Genomic DNA, 18050 nt, shown 5'->3' with positions numbered 1-18050 from the left:
AGCTGCATGCCTCACTGGGGCACCTGAAAGATGAGGGCCACAAAGCTTCCGGTTTACCTTGTATTGTATTTATCTAATATTGAGAGGTGACCGAAGAAAAGCAGGATTATCCTCTTCTCAAGAAACATGACCTCTCTAAAGGAAAAAATGAATGAGATATGGGGAAGAGAAACTAAAGGCCAGGAAGGGCAATGAGAAAAGTGAGAGTAAATTTTTCCTTTAAATAAAAAGCATAAAAAATGCCCAAATTTGATCACTGAACACTACTTAATATTCTCTTTTTTTTTACACTTGTTAATATTCAAACAATTATGGAGCCTGGGAGACAAAAGATTATAGGAGCACCAGGCTAGCTCACTTGGAAGAGCATGTGACTCTTGGTCTTGGGGTCATAAGTTTGAGCTCCATGTTGGCTGTAGAGATGACTAAAAAGACAAATAAATAAACTTAAAAAGCAAAACAAAACAAAGAAAAACCTGGGAGGTACGAAAATTTTTCAAAGTGAGAAAAAGTAGTGCTTCATTCTTTTCCCATTAAGTTCTAGAAAGATTACTAATAGATGGTTGGCATGCAATAAAAGGAAAGAGGAGTGATTAATTGGATGCAGAATTAATCCATTAAGTTTACATCGTGTCAATTTTTCACATAAACTCTTACTAACCTTTTCTCCAATAAGGTTAGCCAAAAAAAGAAAAAAAAAATCAGAGAAATACCACAGACCAAGGTTTTAAAATCTAGGGTGTTATGGGTGCCTGGGTGGCTCAGTTGGTTAAGTGACTGCCTTCGCCTCAGGTCATGACCCTGGAGTCCCAGGATCGAGTCCCACATCGGGCTCCCTGCTCGGTGGAGAGCCTGCTTCTGCCTCTCCCTCTGCCTGCCTCTCTGCCTACTTGTGCTCTCTCTCTATCTCTGTCAAATAAATAAATAAAATCTTTAAAAAAAATAAAATAAAATAAAATCTAGGGTGTTATACGCAAATAATGAGTCATGGAACACTGCATCAAAAACTAATGATGCAATGTATGGTGATTAACATAATAATTAAAAAATAGGAAAAAAAAATCTAGGTACTATTATGGGCCAGATAATTCTCTGTTATTGGGGTTAGCCTGTGCCCTGTGAGACGTTTTTTAGCAGCATTCCTGGTCTCTACTCACTAGATGCCAGTAGCATTTTCTTTGCCACAGTCACAGCAACCAAATATGTCCCTAGAAAAATGCCAAGGGTCCCTGGGGAGCAAAATCACTGCTGAGTGAGAACCATTCCCTTAGGGAATCTCTCATGAGATCCTTGTGTAAAAGACTGCAAGACCTCACCCATTTGGAACTCAACTATTTGGAAAACGAACTTATTTCGTTTTCGTTTTTAAAGGTTTGATTGATTGATTGATCAGAGAGAGCGAGCGTGCGCATGCACGTGCACGCGCAGGAGTGCACGCCCAGGAGTGCACACGCAGCGGGAGGAGCAGGCAGAGGGAGAAGCCTCCGCAGGACTCCATCCCAGGACCCTGGGATCATGACCTGAGCCAGAGGCTGACGCTTAACCCTCTGAGTCGCCCAGGCGTCCCAAACTAACCTATTTTGAATGTAAGCTATGAAAAACAAAGGAAAAAAGGTTTGTTTCACTAGAGTGCAAAGCCTTCTTCATAGGAGGGCTCTGTTGGCCCCTCTAAGAAACCATACCCTTTCTCTCTTTCTAAATGACTATAAAATATTCCCAACATACAATACAAAATGTTAATAACTGATACAGAGCATAAGTTCGTTATCTGATTTCCAAATCAGCAACACCGTATTAAAAGAAAATTAGAAGAGATGTCTTATGCCACATGCAGGGGCCCTAACACACTAATGACAGCAAGAAAGGAAACTGACAGATTATAAAAGGTGAACAAACATCGGGGCGCCTGGGTGGCTCAGTTGGTTAAGTGTCTGCCTTTGGCTCAGGTCAAGATCGCAGGGTCCTGGGATTGAGCTCCCTGCTCAGTGGGGAGTCTGCTTCACCCTCTCCCTCTGCGCCTCCCCCTTACTCTTGATTTCTATCTCTCTCTCAAATAAATAAATAGCATCTTTTTAAGAAAAAGTGAACAAACATGTTTTTGAAAGAATAACAAATCAGAGGGGTATTAGTCCTGTGTAGGGGATATGTTCTCCAGATCACTTTAGTCCTTGACATCCTACTTTACAAAAGACATGACTCTCCCTCTCTCGCTGTGTCTTTCTGTCAAATAAATGAAGAAAATCTTAAAAAAAAAATGACATGACTAGGATGATGAAGTATCTTGAAACAAGGTAATGAAGAGCAGCTGAGGGAACTAGTGTTATTTAGCTTAGAGAATCAGAGTATGGCAGACGACATGATAACTTTCTTCACATATTTGTTGTGCTTCCCAAAATACGCATTTTTCAGTAATCCCAAATTGAAGTAGGTATCCCATTTATATTACATTTTTAATCATCTCAATGTCATAGAAAGAAGTTCCTAGTAATTAAAGCTCTCCAAAAACGGGCTGCCTTGTAAGGTAATGAGTTTCTCACTGCTGATCTGATTGCCAGAGTCATCCATCTATTGCCTGTCTGCTCGCTCTACTTCACTGGCTAAAAGGCATCTCAAACTAAGCATGGCCAAAAGAGAAGCACTGATTCCTCTTCCAAATCCTCAGATCGCTTCCTTCCTTCCTTAGTCTTCTCCATTTTTGTAAACACTATCACCATTCACCCTTTTGCAAAAGCCAAAATGCTAGGAGCTCTTCAGGATTTCTCTTTCTCCTACCTTCCACATTTAACACAGCAGGAAGTATGGTCAGTTTTACCTCCAAAATATACCCAGATTTCTTCCACTCTCTACGGCCTCACCCTTGTCAAAACCATCATAATTTGTCACTTCATCTATTGCAGTATGTCTCTCTCTTTTTTTAAATTATTTACTTGGGCGCCTGGGTGGCTCACTCGGTTAAGCGACTGCCTTTGTCTCAGGTCATGATCCTGGAGTCCCGGGATCGAGTCCCATGTCCGGCTCCCTGCTCAGCGGGAAGCCTGCCTCTCCCTCTGACCCTCCCCACTTCTCATGCCCTGTCTCCCTCAAATACACAAATAAAACTTAAAAAGAAAAAGATCTTAAGGGCGCCTGGGTGGCTCAGTCGTTATGCGTCTGCCTTCGGCTCAGGTCATGATCCCAGGGCACTGGAATTGAGCCCCGAATTGGGCTCCCTGCTCAGTGGGAAGCCTGCTTTCCCTGCTTGTGTTCCTTCTGGAGTGGGGAGCCCGATTCTTCCCCTCCCACTCCCCCTGCTTGTGTTCTTTCTCTCGCTGTCTTTCTCTGTCAATAATAAACAAAATCTTTAAAAAAATAAATAAATAAAAAATAAAAAAAGATTTCATTTGCTTTTTTCAAGTGATCTCTCCACCCAACATGGGGCTCGAAATCACAACGCCAAGATGAAGGGTCACATGCTTTACTGACTGAGTCAGCCTGGTACCCCAGCTTATTGTCTCTTAATCGGTCTTACTGATTCATTCTTAATGTACAATTCATTCTTCACACAGGTATCAAAACTATATCTGGCGCCTATCTCTCCCTCTTTCCTGCCTTCTTTCTACCACTATTCCCCTGATTCACTAAGTTCCAGCCATATTAGGTCATTTTTCTGTCCCTCTATTATATTAATTTTATTTCTGCTGCAGGGCCTACCTGCAGATGTCTTCAAATCCCAGATTCCTTCTTGTCATTCAGGTCTGAGCTCAAAGCCTGTTCTTCAGAGAGGCTTCCTTCGAGCAGGCTGTCTATGTTGCCCTTCTCCCCCTCCATCATTTACCATACCTCCCTGTTTTAATTTCTCTCATACTCTTATCATTATCTGAAATTATTTCTTTGGTTCTTGTCTTTCCCCATTTCAACAGGGACCTTGTCTATCAATATTATTTGACCCATACTCTTAATGTCTAGAAGGAACTTGATATATACTGGATGCTCAATTAATATTTGTTGAATAAATGGATAATCAAATAATAATATAGATGAACTGAATTAATTTCAGGTATTTGGTAGAAAATTGCACTGGATAATTACAGATTGCTGAGCATTATTAATAACTCAGTAAGATTGATGACTGTGAATTTATTTATTATTTTTACATTTTTTTAAAAAAGATTTTATTTATTTTAGTGAGACAGCAAGAGAGAGAGTGAGAGTGAGAGAGAGACAGAGAGAGAGAGAGAGAGAGAGAGAGCATGAGCAGGGTGAGGGGCAGGGGGAGGAGCAGGATCTCCGCTGAGCAGGGAGCCCGATGCGGGGCTCAATCCCTGGACTCCGGGACCCTTACTTGAGCCAAAGGCAGACGCCCAACTGACTGAGCCACCCCGGCGCCCCTTTTAAAAAATTTTTTTAAAGATTCTATTTATTCATTTATTCGAGAGAGAGAGAACACGAGTGATGGGGGAGTGAGAGGGAGCGAGAGAACTCAAGCAGGCTCTGCACGGAGCTCGGAGCCTCACATGGGGCTCAGTCCCACGACTCCATTACAACCTGAGCAGAAATCAAGAGTCGGACACGTAACCAACTGAGCCACCCAGGTGCCCCAGTGACTGTGCATTTATAACAGTATCAATCCTCTTTCTAGTTTGTTCACTTTTTTCAGCATGCAGGGTGGAGTATCAGAGAAGCCTAAACCAATCCTGGGAGTTTTTCATCAGGTGGGTGAAACAGTCCTACTGCACAAGAGGCTCAGGAATCTGGCATTTGAAGGCATCTCCAGGCTGGGCCTGCGGCAGAAATGAAATTTATATAATAGAGGGACAGAAAAAAGATTCAGACAACCAACCAGTTATCTTCAGAGGGTTAATGTACAGGAAATGACATCTCTCTACAGGAGTATTGCTCAAGATTCTAAGGTATGGAGAAAATACTTCATCAGAGAAACAAACCTTTGCCAGCCTTTTCCAAGCTCCAATCTCATCCCTGTTTCCCCCATTTTCCCAGATGACCGGACCTCATGCTGTTTTAGAAAACGGGTTTTGTTAACTTTCATTCCTTACCCTCACCTCACCCTTAATCCATTCATTCTAAAATCCTGCTTATTTTAGAAATTTTTATCTTCCATACCTTATCCTATCTAGGGTCCAGGACACTGTTCCATCTATTATTCCCAGCTCTGCCTTAAATTTCTCACTTTCTGCTTGTCTTTTCCTGCTGCCAATGAAATTCTAAAGTACCTCCATCCTGAAATACTTTCATTCTTCCTATACCTCAGCTTCTCTAAAGTACTCTGTCAAGGTACTCTTCACTGTTGGCTTCCTCCAAAGAGTGATTTATACTCCCTGTTTCTATTTCTTTCCCTCCTATTCAGCATCAACATATTTCAGAATAGCTAGCGGTCTGCACAGTAGTGCAGACCTCTATATGAAATTACATACCTGTCACTAGCAATATCTTTGAAATGACTAGAATTTTATTTATTTTATGAAATAAGGCTATCACCTATACCTATGGCTACATGCTTGTGGGAAGGTATGGTTTCCCTCCAAAAAAGTAGACTTTCTTTCATCTGGAGAAAAGAGGTAGGTCCATAAAAAGGAAACCAGAACTCTTACAGATATGTATAAGGAAACTGGACCTTGTTCCCTTAGACTTTGATGTGTTTGAAGACCCTCCCAAGAGGTACTAGGTTGGCCTCTGATAAGTGGAACTAGGCCAAGAGCTTCTCAGCAAGATAGGTCTTCCATGAACCAGTTCACTGAAAGAGAAGTACCTATTAATCCTAAGTTTTGTAATGTTCTTTTTTCTTCTTTTATCTCCTTGTCTTTGGAAAGTCTTGCTACGACATTCCAGGCTTCTCTCAGTTGTATTAAGTATTGGAGGGCAGAGACAGAATTAGAGGAAAAGAAAAGCACGCTGCCCTCCTTGTGCTCCTTCCTTGAGGTTACCAAGATGGTAGGTACAGTCTTTAGCAATAATTCCCGAAGAAAAAATGTTTTTGCTTGAAGGTGCAAGCATTCTTCTCCACATTCCATTGCAACCTCTCTGCTGAAGCTTCCGTTTCAATAAAGACATGAATGACCTAACTGTAAAACTAGTGACCTTCTTAGCTGTTGTCCAATGGAAAGTTTTTTCATCATTTAAACTGTTATGAGCCCCCCAATCTCTCTCAGTTCCCACACCATTTTCTAGGTAGTCTTCAAATCTTCTAATTCTTAGTTCTATTTTTTTCCCCCTTGGTTCTTCTTCTTCAATGACTCTTAAACACCAGGTTCATCTTTGAACAGCTTCTCGTGTTCTCAACCTCTCTCACAGAAGAAGGGACTTCTAAATTTCGTTTTCACTCCAAACATTTTTTTTTAAGATTTTATTGATTGATTGATTTGAGAGAGAGAGAGAGAGCACAAGACAGGGGAGGGTCAGAGACAGAAGCAGACTCTCCACCATCCCACTGTGCAGGGAGCCCGACATAGGGCTCGATCCTGGGACTCTGGGATCATGACCTGAGCCGAAGGCAGATGTTTAACAGACTGAGCCACTCAGGCACCCTAAACAAACTTTTGAATTCCAGACCAAATTTATAATTGCCTCCTATGAATCTCTAACTGGATATCCTATAAGTACCTCAAGCTCAACATGCTCAAAACTGATCTTCCAAATCTGCTTGTGCTTTACCTCCCCTAATTGATTTCTCCACTTGGATTAATGGCATTACTAATTATCTAGTTCCTAAACTAAAAATTCTGATGCTTCTATCTCTCTCACTTTCAAGCCATCAAGTACTTTCAAATCTGCTTTCAGAAAATATCCCTTAATACCGGACTAGGTAGGGGCACCTGGGTGGCTCAGTCGTTCAGTGTCTGCCTTCGGCTCAGGTCATGGTCCCGGGGTCCTGGGATCAAGCCCCGCGTCGGGTTCCCCGCTCAGCGGGGAGCCTGCTTCTCTCTCTCCCTCTGCCTACCTCTCTCCCTATTTGTGCTCTCTCTCTATCTGTTAAATAAATAAATAAAATCTTAAAAAAAATACTGGACTAGTTATTGAACAAGATCAAATTTTATTTTTTTATTTTTTTTTAAAGACTTTGTTCATTTATTTGGCAGAGAGAGAGAGAGAGCACAAGCAGGGGGGCAGCAGGCAGAGGGAGATGGAGAAGGAGAAGCAGGCTCCCCGCTGAACAGGGAGCCTGATGCGGGGTTCGATCCCAGGACCCCGGGATCATGACCTGAGCTGAAGGCAGATGCATAATCAACTGAGCCACCCAGGTGCCCAAGATCAAATTTTATTTTGAAAATGGTGCTGTTTTGGGCGCCTGGATGGCTCAGTTCGTTAAGCATCTGCCTTTGGTTCAGGTCATGATCCCGGGGTCCAGGGATAGAATCCCATGCTGGGCTCCCTGCTCATCGGGGAGCTTGCTTCTCCCTCTCCATCTGCCCCTCCCCTGCTTGTGTTCCCTGTCTCGCTGTCAAATAAATAAATAAAATCTTAAAAAAAAAGAACGAAAGAAAAGTGTGATGTTTACAACTGGATATCCATGAACATAAGAATGAAGCTGGACCCCTTCCTCACACTATACATAAAAATTAACTCAAAATGATTCACAGATCCAAATGTAAACCTTTTTGACCTGGGTCAGATGAAGCTTTTTATAATATCAAAAGTAGAAGTAAGGAAAGAAAAATGAGATAAATTGGACTTCATCAACATAAAAATTTATGTTTGAAAGGATACCATCAATAAAGTAAAAGAACCATCTATATAGTGTGAGAAAATACAATTCATGTATCTGATAAAGAACGTATCTAGAATATATAAGAATTTACAAGTTGGGGGGCACCTGGGTGGCTTAGTCGGTTGAGCGCCTGACTCTTGACCTCAGCTCACTCAGGTCTTGACTCAGGGTTGTGAGGTCAAGCCCCATGTTGCTCCATGCCCAGCATGGAGCCTACTTTAAAAAAAAACCCAAAAAACAGAATGTACAACTTGGGGCACCTGGCTGGCTCAGTCAGTAGAGCATGTGACTCGTGATCATGGGGTTGTGAGTTTGAGCCCCACATTGGGATAGAGCTCACTAAAAAAAAAAAAAAAAAAAAAAAAAATTTGCAACTTAACAAAAAGATAATCCAATTTAAAAATGAGCAAAGGACTTGAATAGACATGTCTCCAAAGAAGATACACAAATGGCCAATACGCAAAAAACATCTTTAGTGTTTGAGGAAATGCAAATTGAACTCATACTGACATACTGAGATGCCAATTTACATGGACCAGCATAGCCATACGAAAAAAAAATAACAATTGTTATTCCAAGGGTATGGAGAAATGAGAACTTTCACAATTACTGGTGGGTATGTAGAATGGTGTGGTGCTTTGGAAAACAGTTAAATACAGAGTTACTCTATGACCTAGCAATTTCACTCCAATGTATATTCCCAAGGGAATTGAAAACCTATGTCCACATAAAAACATGCACAAGAATGTTCATAACAGCATTATTCATTATAGTCAAAAATGGAAGAAACCTTGGGGCGCCTGGGTGGCTCAATCGTTAAGCGTCTGCCTTCGGCTCAGGTCATGATCCCAGGGGGCTGGGATCAAGCCCCACATTAGTCTCCCTGCTCCGCCAGGAGCCTGCTTCTCCCTCTCCCGCTCCCCCTTCTTGTGTACCCTCTCTCGCAGTCTCTCGCCCTGTGTCAAATAAATAAATAAAGTCTTTAAGAAAAAAAAAAGGAACCTAAAAAAAAAAAAGGAAGAAACCCAAATGTTCATTAAGTGATCAATGGATAAATAAATGCAGTATAATCATCACATAATTAAATATTATTTACTCATAGAAAGGGATGAAGTACATGTTACAACATGGATGAACCTTCAAGCATCATGCTAAGTAAAAGAGGCCAATCACAAAAGGTCATATATTTTATGATTCCCTTCATGAAATGTCCAGAATAGGCAAATCCACAGGGACAGAAAGTAGAGTACCGGTTGCCAACGGCTGGGAGAGGTTAAGGAGGAATGCAGAGAGACTGCTAATGATTATGGGGCTTCTTCTGGGGTGATAAAATGTTCTAAATTTGATTAACGGATGCAGATCCCTGTGAGTATATTAAAAACCCTTGAATTGTAACGCTTTAGGTGAATTCTATGCCCCATGCTCATAGTCATTGCCTTAATTTGCGGCGAATACTAACTAGTCTCATTTTCTTCAATTTCCCCAGGTATAATCATAAACGTCACAACACTATAGATGCCTTTTTAAAAAGATTTTATGTATTTATTTATTTGAGAGAGAAAGCTTTGGCGGAAGGGGGGGCGAGGAGCAGAGGGAGAGGGACAAGCGGACTGAGCTGAGCGCAGAGCCCGACTTGGGCCTTGATCCCATGATCCCGAGATCATGACCTGAGCCAAAATCAAGAGTCAGACACTTAACCCCCTGAGCCACCCACGTGCCTCTATAGCTGCTTTTTAAAATACAAATCTGTTGGGGCACCTGGGTGGCTCAGTTGTTAAGCGTCCGCCTTCGGCTCAGCTCATGATCCCAGGGTCCTGGGATCGAGCCCCACATCAGGCTCTGTGCTCCGCGGGAAGCCTGCCTCTCCCTCTCCTACTCCCCCTGCTTGTGTTCCCTCTCCTGTTGTGTCTCTCTCTCTCTGTCAAATTAAAAAACAAAAAAAAATTCTTGCCTTTTTTACAAAGATGCTCCTGAAAGTGAAGAAGGAAGCCCCTGACCCTCCCAAAGCTGAAGCCAAAAGCAAAGGTTTTAAAGGCCAAAAAAGCAGTGCTAAAAGGTGCCACACACCACGACTCCAAAGGCAGCCCAAACATCCTCAGAAGAGCATCCCCAGGAGAAACAAGCTTGACCACTATGCCATCATCAACTCCCCCCGACCACTGACTCAGCCATGAAGAAAGAAGACCACAGTACTCTTGCATTCACTGTGGAGTGGATGTCAAAGCCACCAAGCAGCAGACCAAATGGGCTGTGAGGAAGCTCTGTGACACGGACACAGCCAAAGCCAATACCCAGATCAGGCCTAATGGAGAGAAGGTATGTGTTCAACTGCCTCTTGACTGTGATGCTTTGGATGTTACCAAAGAAACTGGGATCATCTAAACTGAGTCCAGCTGGCTAATTCTAAATATAGTTTTTTAACCATAAAAAATTCTTTTTTTTTCTTAAGATTTTCATTTATTTATTTGGCAGAGAGAGACAAAGCGAGAGAGAGAACACAAGCAGGGGGAGTGGGAGAGGGAGAAGCAGGCTTCCTGCAGAGGAGGGAGCCCGACGCGGGGCTCAATCCCATGACTCTGGGATCGTGACCTGAGCAGAAGGCCGACGCTCAACGACTGAGCCATCCAGGCGCCCCTACCATAAAAAATTCTTAAAACACATATATTCCCTTATAGAAAGGAAAGAATTCTTCTCTCTCTATAGGAAGGAAGTCCCTCTCAAGATGAGCACCCCATATCTGGGCTCCCTTTAAAGTAAAATTCCTCCCATTCCTTAAGTCATCTCTATTAAACCTATTCCAGTAGGCTTTTGTCCCTCCTGCTCTATCTGAACAACTTCTGTCAAGGTCATCAACAAACTCAATCTTATCAAATCCAATGGCCAATTCTCTCTTTCCTTCCCAACCACTCAAAAACCTCTGACAAAACTAATCACTCAAATAAGTTTCTTCCCTTGACGTTTGATACATCTGTCTGTCCTGGTTTCTAGTTCCTGCCTTTTCTCACCATTTCTAAATGCTGGACTGTCTCCAGTGTCCAGTCCTTAAAACCCTTTTCTACATACACTCATGCCCTGGCTTGTCACCTCCAGACCCGTGGCTTTAAATACCATTTATATCAAATTTCAATCTCCAGTTGGGACCCGGTCTCTAAGCTACAGAATTGGATGTCTCGACAAGGAGGGCTAATGGGATCTGAAACCCGGGAGTGCTCCACGCTCTTGCTCACTTCTCCACTGACTTGTGCTTCCTCCAGTTTTCCTACCTCAATCACTTAAGCTAAAAACAAAGGAACTAGGATTGAGTTCTGTATTACATTCTCACCCTCTGCCCAATTCATCAGCAAGTCCTGCCTGCCGAACTCACTGCTTTTACTACCGGTTACTACCATCTGTACTCAGGCCAACATGATCTCTACCAATAATGCCAGTAACAGATCTGTCTGCTTCTATACAGTTTATTGTCCAACCAACAGGTTTTAGTGGCCTCTTAAAAACATAAATCTGACTTATTTCTCCCCTGGTCAAAACCCTTCCAGTGGCCTTTTATCATATTAAAAAAAAAAAAAATCAAACATCTCACCATGGTCCACTAGGCCCTAGGTAATCCGGCCCTGGGCTGCCTCCCCAATCTTATTTCCTACTCTTCTCCTTGATGCACTACCCTCCTTCCTTGCAGTTCTTATAATGGTCTTTGGGCCAAATGCGGCCTACCACCTGTTTCTTGTATTTTGTTTTTGTAGTTTGTTTTCTTAACTTTTTGAGGTAATTATAGATTCACATTTAGTTGAAAGAAAAAATACTCAGATCCCATATATTCCTTACCCCGTTTCCCCTAATGGCAACATCTTGCATAACATAGTGCAATATCACGACCAGGGAAATGATATTGATAAATCTACTCACCCTACGGCCAGTTATCACTCTCCCGATCCCAACCAGTAGCAACCATTAGTCTGTCCTCCACCTCCATATTTTTATCATTTTTTTAAAGGATTTTAGTTATTTATTCATGAGAGACATAGAGAGAAAGAGACAGAGGCAGAGGGAGAAACAGGCTCCCCAAGGAGCAGGGAGCCCAATGCGGGACTCGATCCCAGGACCCTGGGATCATGACCTGAGCCGAAGGCAGACGCTTAACCATCTGAGCCACCCAGGCGCCCTATATTTTTATCATTTAAAAAAATGTTCTATAAATGGGACCTATTTTAGTTTGGGCTGCTATAACAGAGTACCATAGACCGGGTGCCTTAAACAACAATTTATTTCTCAGTTCTGAAGGCTGGAAGTCTAAGATTAGGGTGCCAGCATGGTTGGGTTCTGGTGAAGGTCTTTTTCCTCGTTTACAGATAGTCACCTTCTCAGTGTAGCCTCACATGGCAGACAGAAAGCACACAAAGTAGCTCTCTGGCCTCTTCTTACAAAGGCACAAATTCCGTTCATGAGGGCTCCACCCTTATAACCTAATAGCCTCTCATAGGCCCCACCTCCAAGTGCCATCACACTGGGGATTAGAATTCAACATAATGAATCTGGGGGGGGGATACAAACATTCAGTCCACAACAAGAAAATATCATATATAACCTTTTAAAATTGCCTCTTTTCACTCAGTATAATTCCCTTGAGATCCATCCAAGTTGTTGTATATAGCAATAGTCTTTTCCTTTTTTTTTTTTTTTAAGTAATCTCTATGCACCCAACATGGGGCTCGAACTCACAATCCCGAGATCAAGAGTTTCATGCTCTATCAACGGAGCCAGCCAGGTACCCCTTTTGCTCATTCTTTAAAAAACGGTTGAGGCTTTTTAAATAACAGTTTTATTGACATAAAACTCACATATTATACAATTTAGCATCAAAGTGTACAATTCAGTGGTTTCTAGTATATTCAGAGTTGTTTTTGCCTTCATAGGTTTGTGTATTCTAGACGTTTCATATAAATGGAATTATACAATATGTGGACTTTTTCACTGGCTTCATAAACTCACTACAATGTTTTCAAGGTTCATCCATATTATAGCATGTATCAGCACTCTGTTTCCTTTTATTATTAAATAATATTCCATTGTATGGATATACCACATTTTATTTATCCAATCATCAATTGATGGACATTTGGGTTGTTTCCACTATCGTGAATAATGCTACTATGAACACTCAAGTTTAAGTTTTTGTGTAAACATACATTTTCAATTCTCTTGGGTATATAGCTAGGAGCGGCACTGCTGGGGCATATGGTGATTCTACGTTTAATGTTTTGAGGAACTGCTAGCCTATTTTCCAAAGCAGCTATACCATTTTATATTCCTACCAGCAATGTATAAAGGGTTTCAATTTCTTCATCCTTGCCAACACTTTTCAGTGTCTGTATTTTCAATTATAGACAACTGGTGAGCGTGAAATAATATCTCACTGTGGATGTGATTTGCGTTTCCCTAAGGGCTAGTGATATTGAGCATCTTTTCATGTGCTTATTAGTTCTTTATCTTCTGAGAAATGTACACACAGATCATTGGTCATTTTTTAATTGCATTATTTGTCTTTTTATTATTGAATTGTAATTAGTTTTTGTATATTCTAGATACAAGTCCCTTTACCGTACACATGATTTGCAAATATTATCTCCCATTCTGAGGGTTGTCTTTTCACTTTCTTGATGGTGTCCTTTGAGGCACAAGTGTTTAACCTTGATTACATCCAATATATCTATTTTTTCATTTGTTATTCATGATTTTGCTACCTTATCTAAGAAACCGTAGCCTAATGGAAGATCACAAAGGTTTACATATATGTTTTCTTCTAAAAATTTTATGGTTTTAGGGGTGCCTGGGTGGCTCAGTCCATGGAGCGGCCAACTCTTGATTTCGGCTCAGGTCCAGGTGTCACTCTTGATCTCAGGGTCCAGGGATCTGTGCTCAGTAGGGAATCTGCTTAAGGACTCCCCCCCTCCCTCTCCCTCTGCTCCTTGCTCACCTCTCTCTCTCTCTCTCTCAAATAAATAAATAAATCTTTAAAAAAAAGTTTTATGGTTTCAGATCTTACATTTAGGTGTGTGATCCATTTTGAGTTAATTTTTATAAATGGTGCGAGGTAAGGGTCTAACTTCACTCTTTGGCACATGGCTATCCAGTTGTCCCTGCACCATTTGTTGAAAAGCCTATTCTTTCCTCACTGAATGCTCCTGGCATCCTTGTTGAAAGTTGAACAGAGGCATATGGGAGTTTCCTTCAGGACTCTCAATTCTATTTTATTCAGCTATGTCTAATGTTATGCTAATACCACCCTGTTTTGACTATAGTTACTGTTGAGTTTTGAGAGGGCTTTTTGTCAATACGTGGTTTGCAAATATTTTCTCTGTAGCCTGTCTCTTTACCATCTTCACTGGGTGTTTTGCAGAACAGAAGCTTTTAATTTTGGTCAGGCCGAAATTATCTTTTTTTTTTTTATGCTTTATGCTTTTGATGTCAAGCCTCTTCCTGTGTTTATAAATAAAGTTTCATTATAACACACCCATGCTCATTTGTTTACATAATGTCTGTGGCTGCTTTAACATATGACAGGAGAGTTGAATAGTTGTTAACAGAGACATAGGACCTACAAAGCCTAAAATACTACCTGGCTCCTTACAGAAAACTTTGTGGACTCCTTGCGCTAATCTGCTAAGCCTTTCTACCCTAGCACCTTTACATCTACTCTTCCCTCTATCGGAAACACTTTCTTCAGATCTTCTCATGGCTGGCTCTTTATTGTCACTCAGGTTCCTGCTCAAATTCATGTTACACAGGCCTTCTTTGACCACATTATTTATGCAACCCTACCTTCCCATCCCAACATGTATGCCTTTACCTTGCTTTATTTTTCTTAATAGAATGTATCACTTCCTTTGCCAGAATATAAGCTACTTGAGGTAAGTCCTTGGCACCAAGAGTACCTACCATAGGCACTATTTGAAATATTTGAATGAATAACTGAATCACAGAGAACTACCCATTTTTGAGAAAACCAATCCTGTTACTCCATAAATTATTTCCTTAGGGGAGCAATACTTGAATAAAAGAACTATGTATCTGATTCCCATCATAATTTGTATAAGTGATGTTTGTGTGTCATTTTACCTCTGTGGTATTCCCTAACATAGCAAGCTAAGGAGTTACAGAGGGCTAGAGGGCAAGGATCTTTGGATGTCTTTAGATTTAGTTTTTTTTCTTTTTTTTAAGATTTTATTTATTTATTTGTCAGAGAGAGAGAGAGCATGAGCAGGGGGAGCGGCAGACAGAGGGAGAAGCAGGCTCCCCGCTGAGCAGGGAGCCCGATGCTGGGCTCCATCTCAAGACCCTGGGATCATGACCTGAGCCTAAGGCAGAAGCTCACCAGACTGAGCCACCCAGGTGCCCCTAGACTTAATTTTCTAACTCTATATTCCTTCCTGATCTCCTCTTGAACCTAAACTACAATCTAACAGGTGAATACTAATGTAGGTTATCTTTTTCACACTGTGATTGCTTTCTCCCCATTGTTTTTGAATTCTGAACCTCTTGATCTGTCTACTACAAGGACCATGCAAAACAAAAGAAAAGAAAGAGGGCTTTGGTATAAAGACATTGATCACAGGCCAGCTCCAGCATGCTCTAGCTGTGTGACCTTGAAAATTTATCTCAAGATCTTAAACCTTGAATTCAGTCCGCCTCACAAATCAATGTATGTAAATAACTGGAAGTTCCCAATTATTTAATATTTTCTATATGCCTAGCTTCTGGCACAAAGCTCCTAAAACCCTTGTGATTTTCTAAGGGATAAGAACACTAGGAGCATCTCTCGTTCTATTATTTGTCTTTGACCCCGTCCCTGACACAGAGATCCTAAGACCCTTATAAATTCCTAAGTGATGAGAGCGCTAGGAGCATCTTTTGTTCTAATCAGGTGACTCATTACATTAATGAGAGGACTCCTGGATGGGGGCTGGTCACCAGAAAGACCAAGCCATGGTTAGAAGCTTGGCGATTCTGCCCCACGTCCTCACCCTCCAGAGCAGGGAGAGGGGCAAGAAATTGATCATACCTACGTGAGGAAGCTCCATAAAATCCCAATAGTAGGGCTTTCAGAGAGCTTTCAGGCTGGTGAACACATGCATACTGGGAGGGTGACTCACCCCAAGTCCAGGAGGATAGAAGCTCCTGCACTTGGAAGCCCCCAGACTTACCCTACGTATCTCTTATCTGACTGTTCATCTGCACCCTTTATCGTAGTCTTTAATAAGCTGGTAAATATAACTAAGTGTTCCTGAGTTCTCTGAGCCGCTCCAGCAAAGTAGTCAAACCCAAAGGAGGGGTTGTTGGAATCCCCGATCTAGGGCCAGCTGGTCAGAAGTATGGGTAAAACCGGGGCTTGCAACTGGTATCTGAAGTGTGTGAGTGTGTTGGGGGGAGGGTCAGTCTAGTAGGACTGAGCCCCTAACCTATGGAATCTGATACTATCTCCAGGTAGATAGTGTCCTAATTGAATAAAATTATAGGACATGTAAGTGGTGTTACAGAAGATTGCTTGGTGTGAGGAAAAACCTCGACAAATTTGGTGACTAGAACTGAAGTGTTTTGTGTGAGTAGGAAACAAGACCCAAAGGAAAGAATCACAGTAGGGAAGAACTGGATTTTTCCCTACATAGCCAAATACTCGGCCAAGTGCTTAGAATATATGATCTAATTTAATTGTTACAATAATAGGCAAAGAGACACATCATGCAGAAAGCTAATTATACTGTGGCTAATGGATATGAAATAGGACAAACTTTCATAGCCATTTGTATTTGGCTATGTCAAAATGACCTTGTCAAAAGTAACGACAGCAACAACCATCTTAAACCTTTACTTATCCTTAATTACTACCAAGATTCAGGAGACTTTGTATTATTGGGATGTTTCATAGATATGGACTTCTTTTAAAATAAAAGCAACAATGATATATTGGTATCTTAACAACGATAGGTCGGCATAATTAGAAGCTCACAAATAACAGAGGTAGGCAATTCTGTGATTTTTGAAATGGAAAACAAAGTACAGGGTCTAATCTAATTATTAAATAAATATACAGCAGGGGGGACTAGATAGGGGTCTGGGATGGCAGGGGCACGGTGGCTTTGTGTTTCATATCTTGCTCTTATACTGCTTCCTCTAACATCTTTCCAAAATAGTCTTAACAATTGTCATGTAAATGTATCATCTTTTAAAATATACTGACTTTTAAATTTTTCCAAAATGTTCATCTTTTGGAAAATATGCTAAGGAAGAGCAATTGCTCCCCCAGCTTTTCTTCCCTTAGTATGACCATTAAACAGTTCAGGAAAAAAATCGGGCAGTCTGAGACGCCAGCCATTCAAGATACCAGTGATTTCCCAGAAACAACTTTATTTAAAGTTTTTCTGGATGTGATCACATGTGGGAAACCACTGACTTCAGGCAATATGTGATTTTAGCCACCCAATGATGTCTACCCTACCCCATCTCATTCCAAAGGGTTAACGCCTTTTGGGAGATTCTTATCACAATGCTTCTAAGGTAATAGGGACTCAGTTACACTCTAGAGTCTGCTCTATAAGAAGACTTCTTCCTATTGGAATTCATCTATTACTCTGTATTACTCTTCACACCTACACAGCCATGCTTCTTTTCGAGGATGTTCCCCCAAGACCAGCTATGTATAATTTTACCAAGACCCGTTTGCAATTACAATGCTGAACACGGCTATTTTATCATTCTTATTACTCTTGATAATATGAAAGCACAAAACACCCTAAGGGGCAAATACTAGTTAATTGTGAAAAGACAACGTGAGAATGTACCAAGTCCACTGGCTGCAATAGTCTCTCCCACCACCACTTATGTATGGCATACATGATCAAGATAACAAAAGTTTAGGAAGATGACAGGTATCATGATTATTAACACAACCATGACAAAACAGTTTGATACCAATCTGACATAAATTCTTAATACTCACAACCTGTTTGTTGCGCTCCATCTCTCTGCTATACTAAGAATTGACTCTCCCTCCAACTCCTCTTCAAGGTACTGCTTCCTGTAAATTGTAATTGGCTAGTTATTTATTCGCTCTATCTACTTAAACTCTTCAAGAGCTTAAGTATGACTTAGCCCACCGGTGGGCACACTAATAAATACTTGTGGAAGAATGTGAAACCTTCACAGAATTCTAATGATGTCTTAGATTAACTCAATTCTGGGGTTGTCAACAAAGCTCTTTCCACTTGTTCAGTAGCCAGTGGGAAGAATTTTATCAAGTTAAGGGTTCTGGGGAGAGAAAAGGGACAGAGCTGGATATGGTGAAAATGGAACCCCT

At 41.3% G+C, this 18050-nt stretch overlaps 1 protein-coding gene across 1 annotated transcript in view; it reads right to left on the bottom strand.

Annotated features, from left to right (window-relative positions):
• The window catches only part of LOC114204131 (solute carrier family 2, facilitated glucose transporter member 3-like), a 63940-nt gene extending 46196 nt beyond the window's left edge, over positions 1-17744 (bottom strand). Inside the window, exon 1 of the mRNA XM_088025901.1 lies at positions 17694-17744. Coding sequence (XP_087882027.1) covers positions 17694-17714 — 21 coding nt within the window. The 5' untranslated portion in view covers positions 17715-17744. The remainder of the gene's footprint in view (positions 1-17693) is intronic.
• Positions 17745-18050: the final 306 nt, after the last annotated feature.

This window comes from Eumetopias jubatus, unplaced genomic scaffold (genome assembly GCF_037043125.1).
Source record: "Eumetopias jubatus isolate StellerSeaLion01/CBP00866 unplaced genomic scaffold, mEumJub1_p1.0 scaffold_8, whole genome shotgun sequence".
NCBI lineage: Eukaryota > Metazoa > Chordata > Mammalia > Carnivora > Otariidae > Eumetopias > Eumetopias jubatus.
The sequence above is the reverse complement of the archived record's forward strand: the minus strand, read 5'-3'. Positions and strand labels throughout refer to the sequence as shown.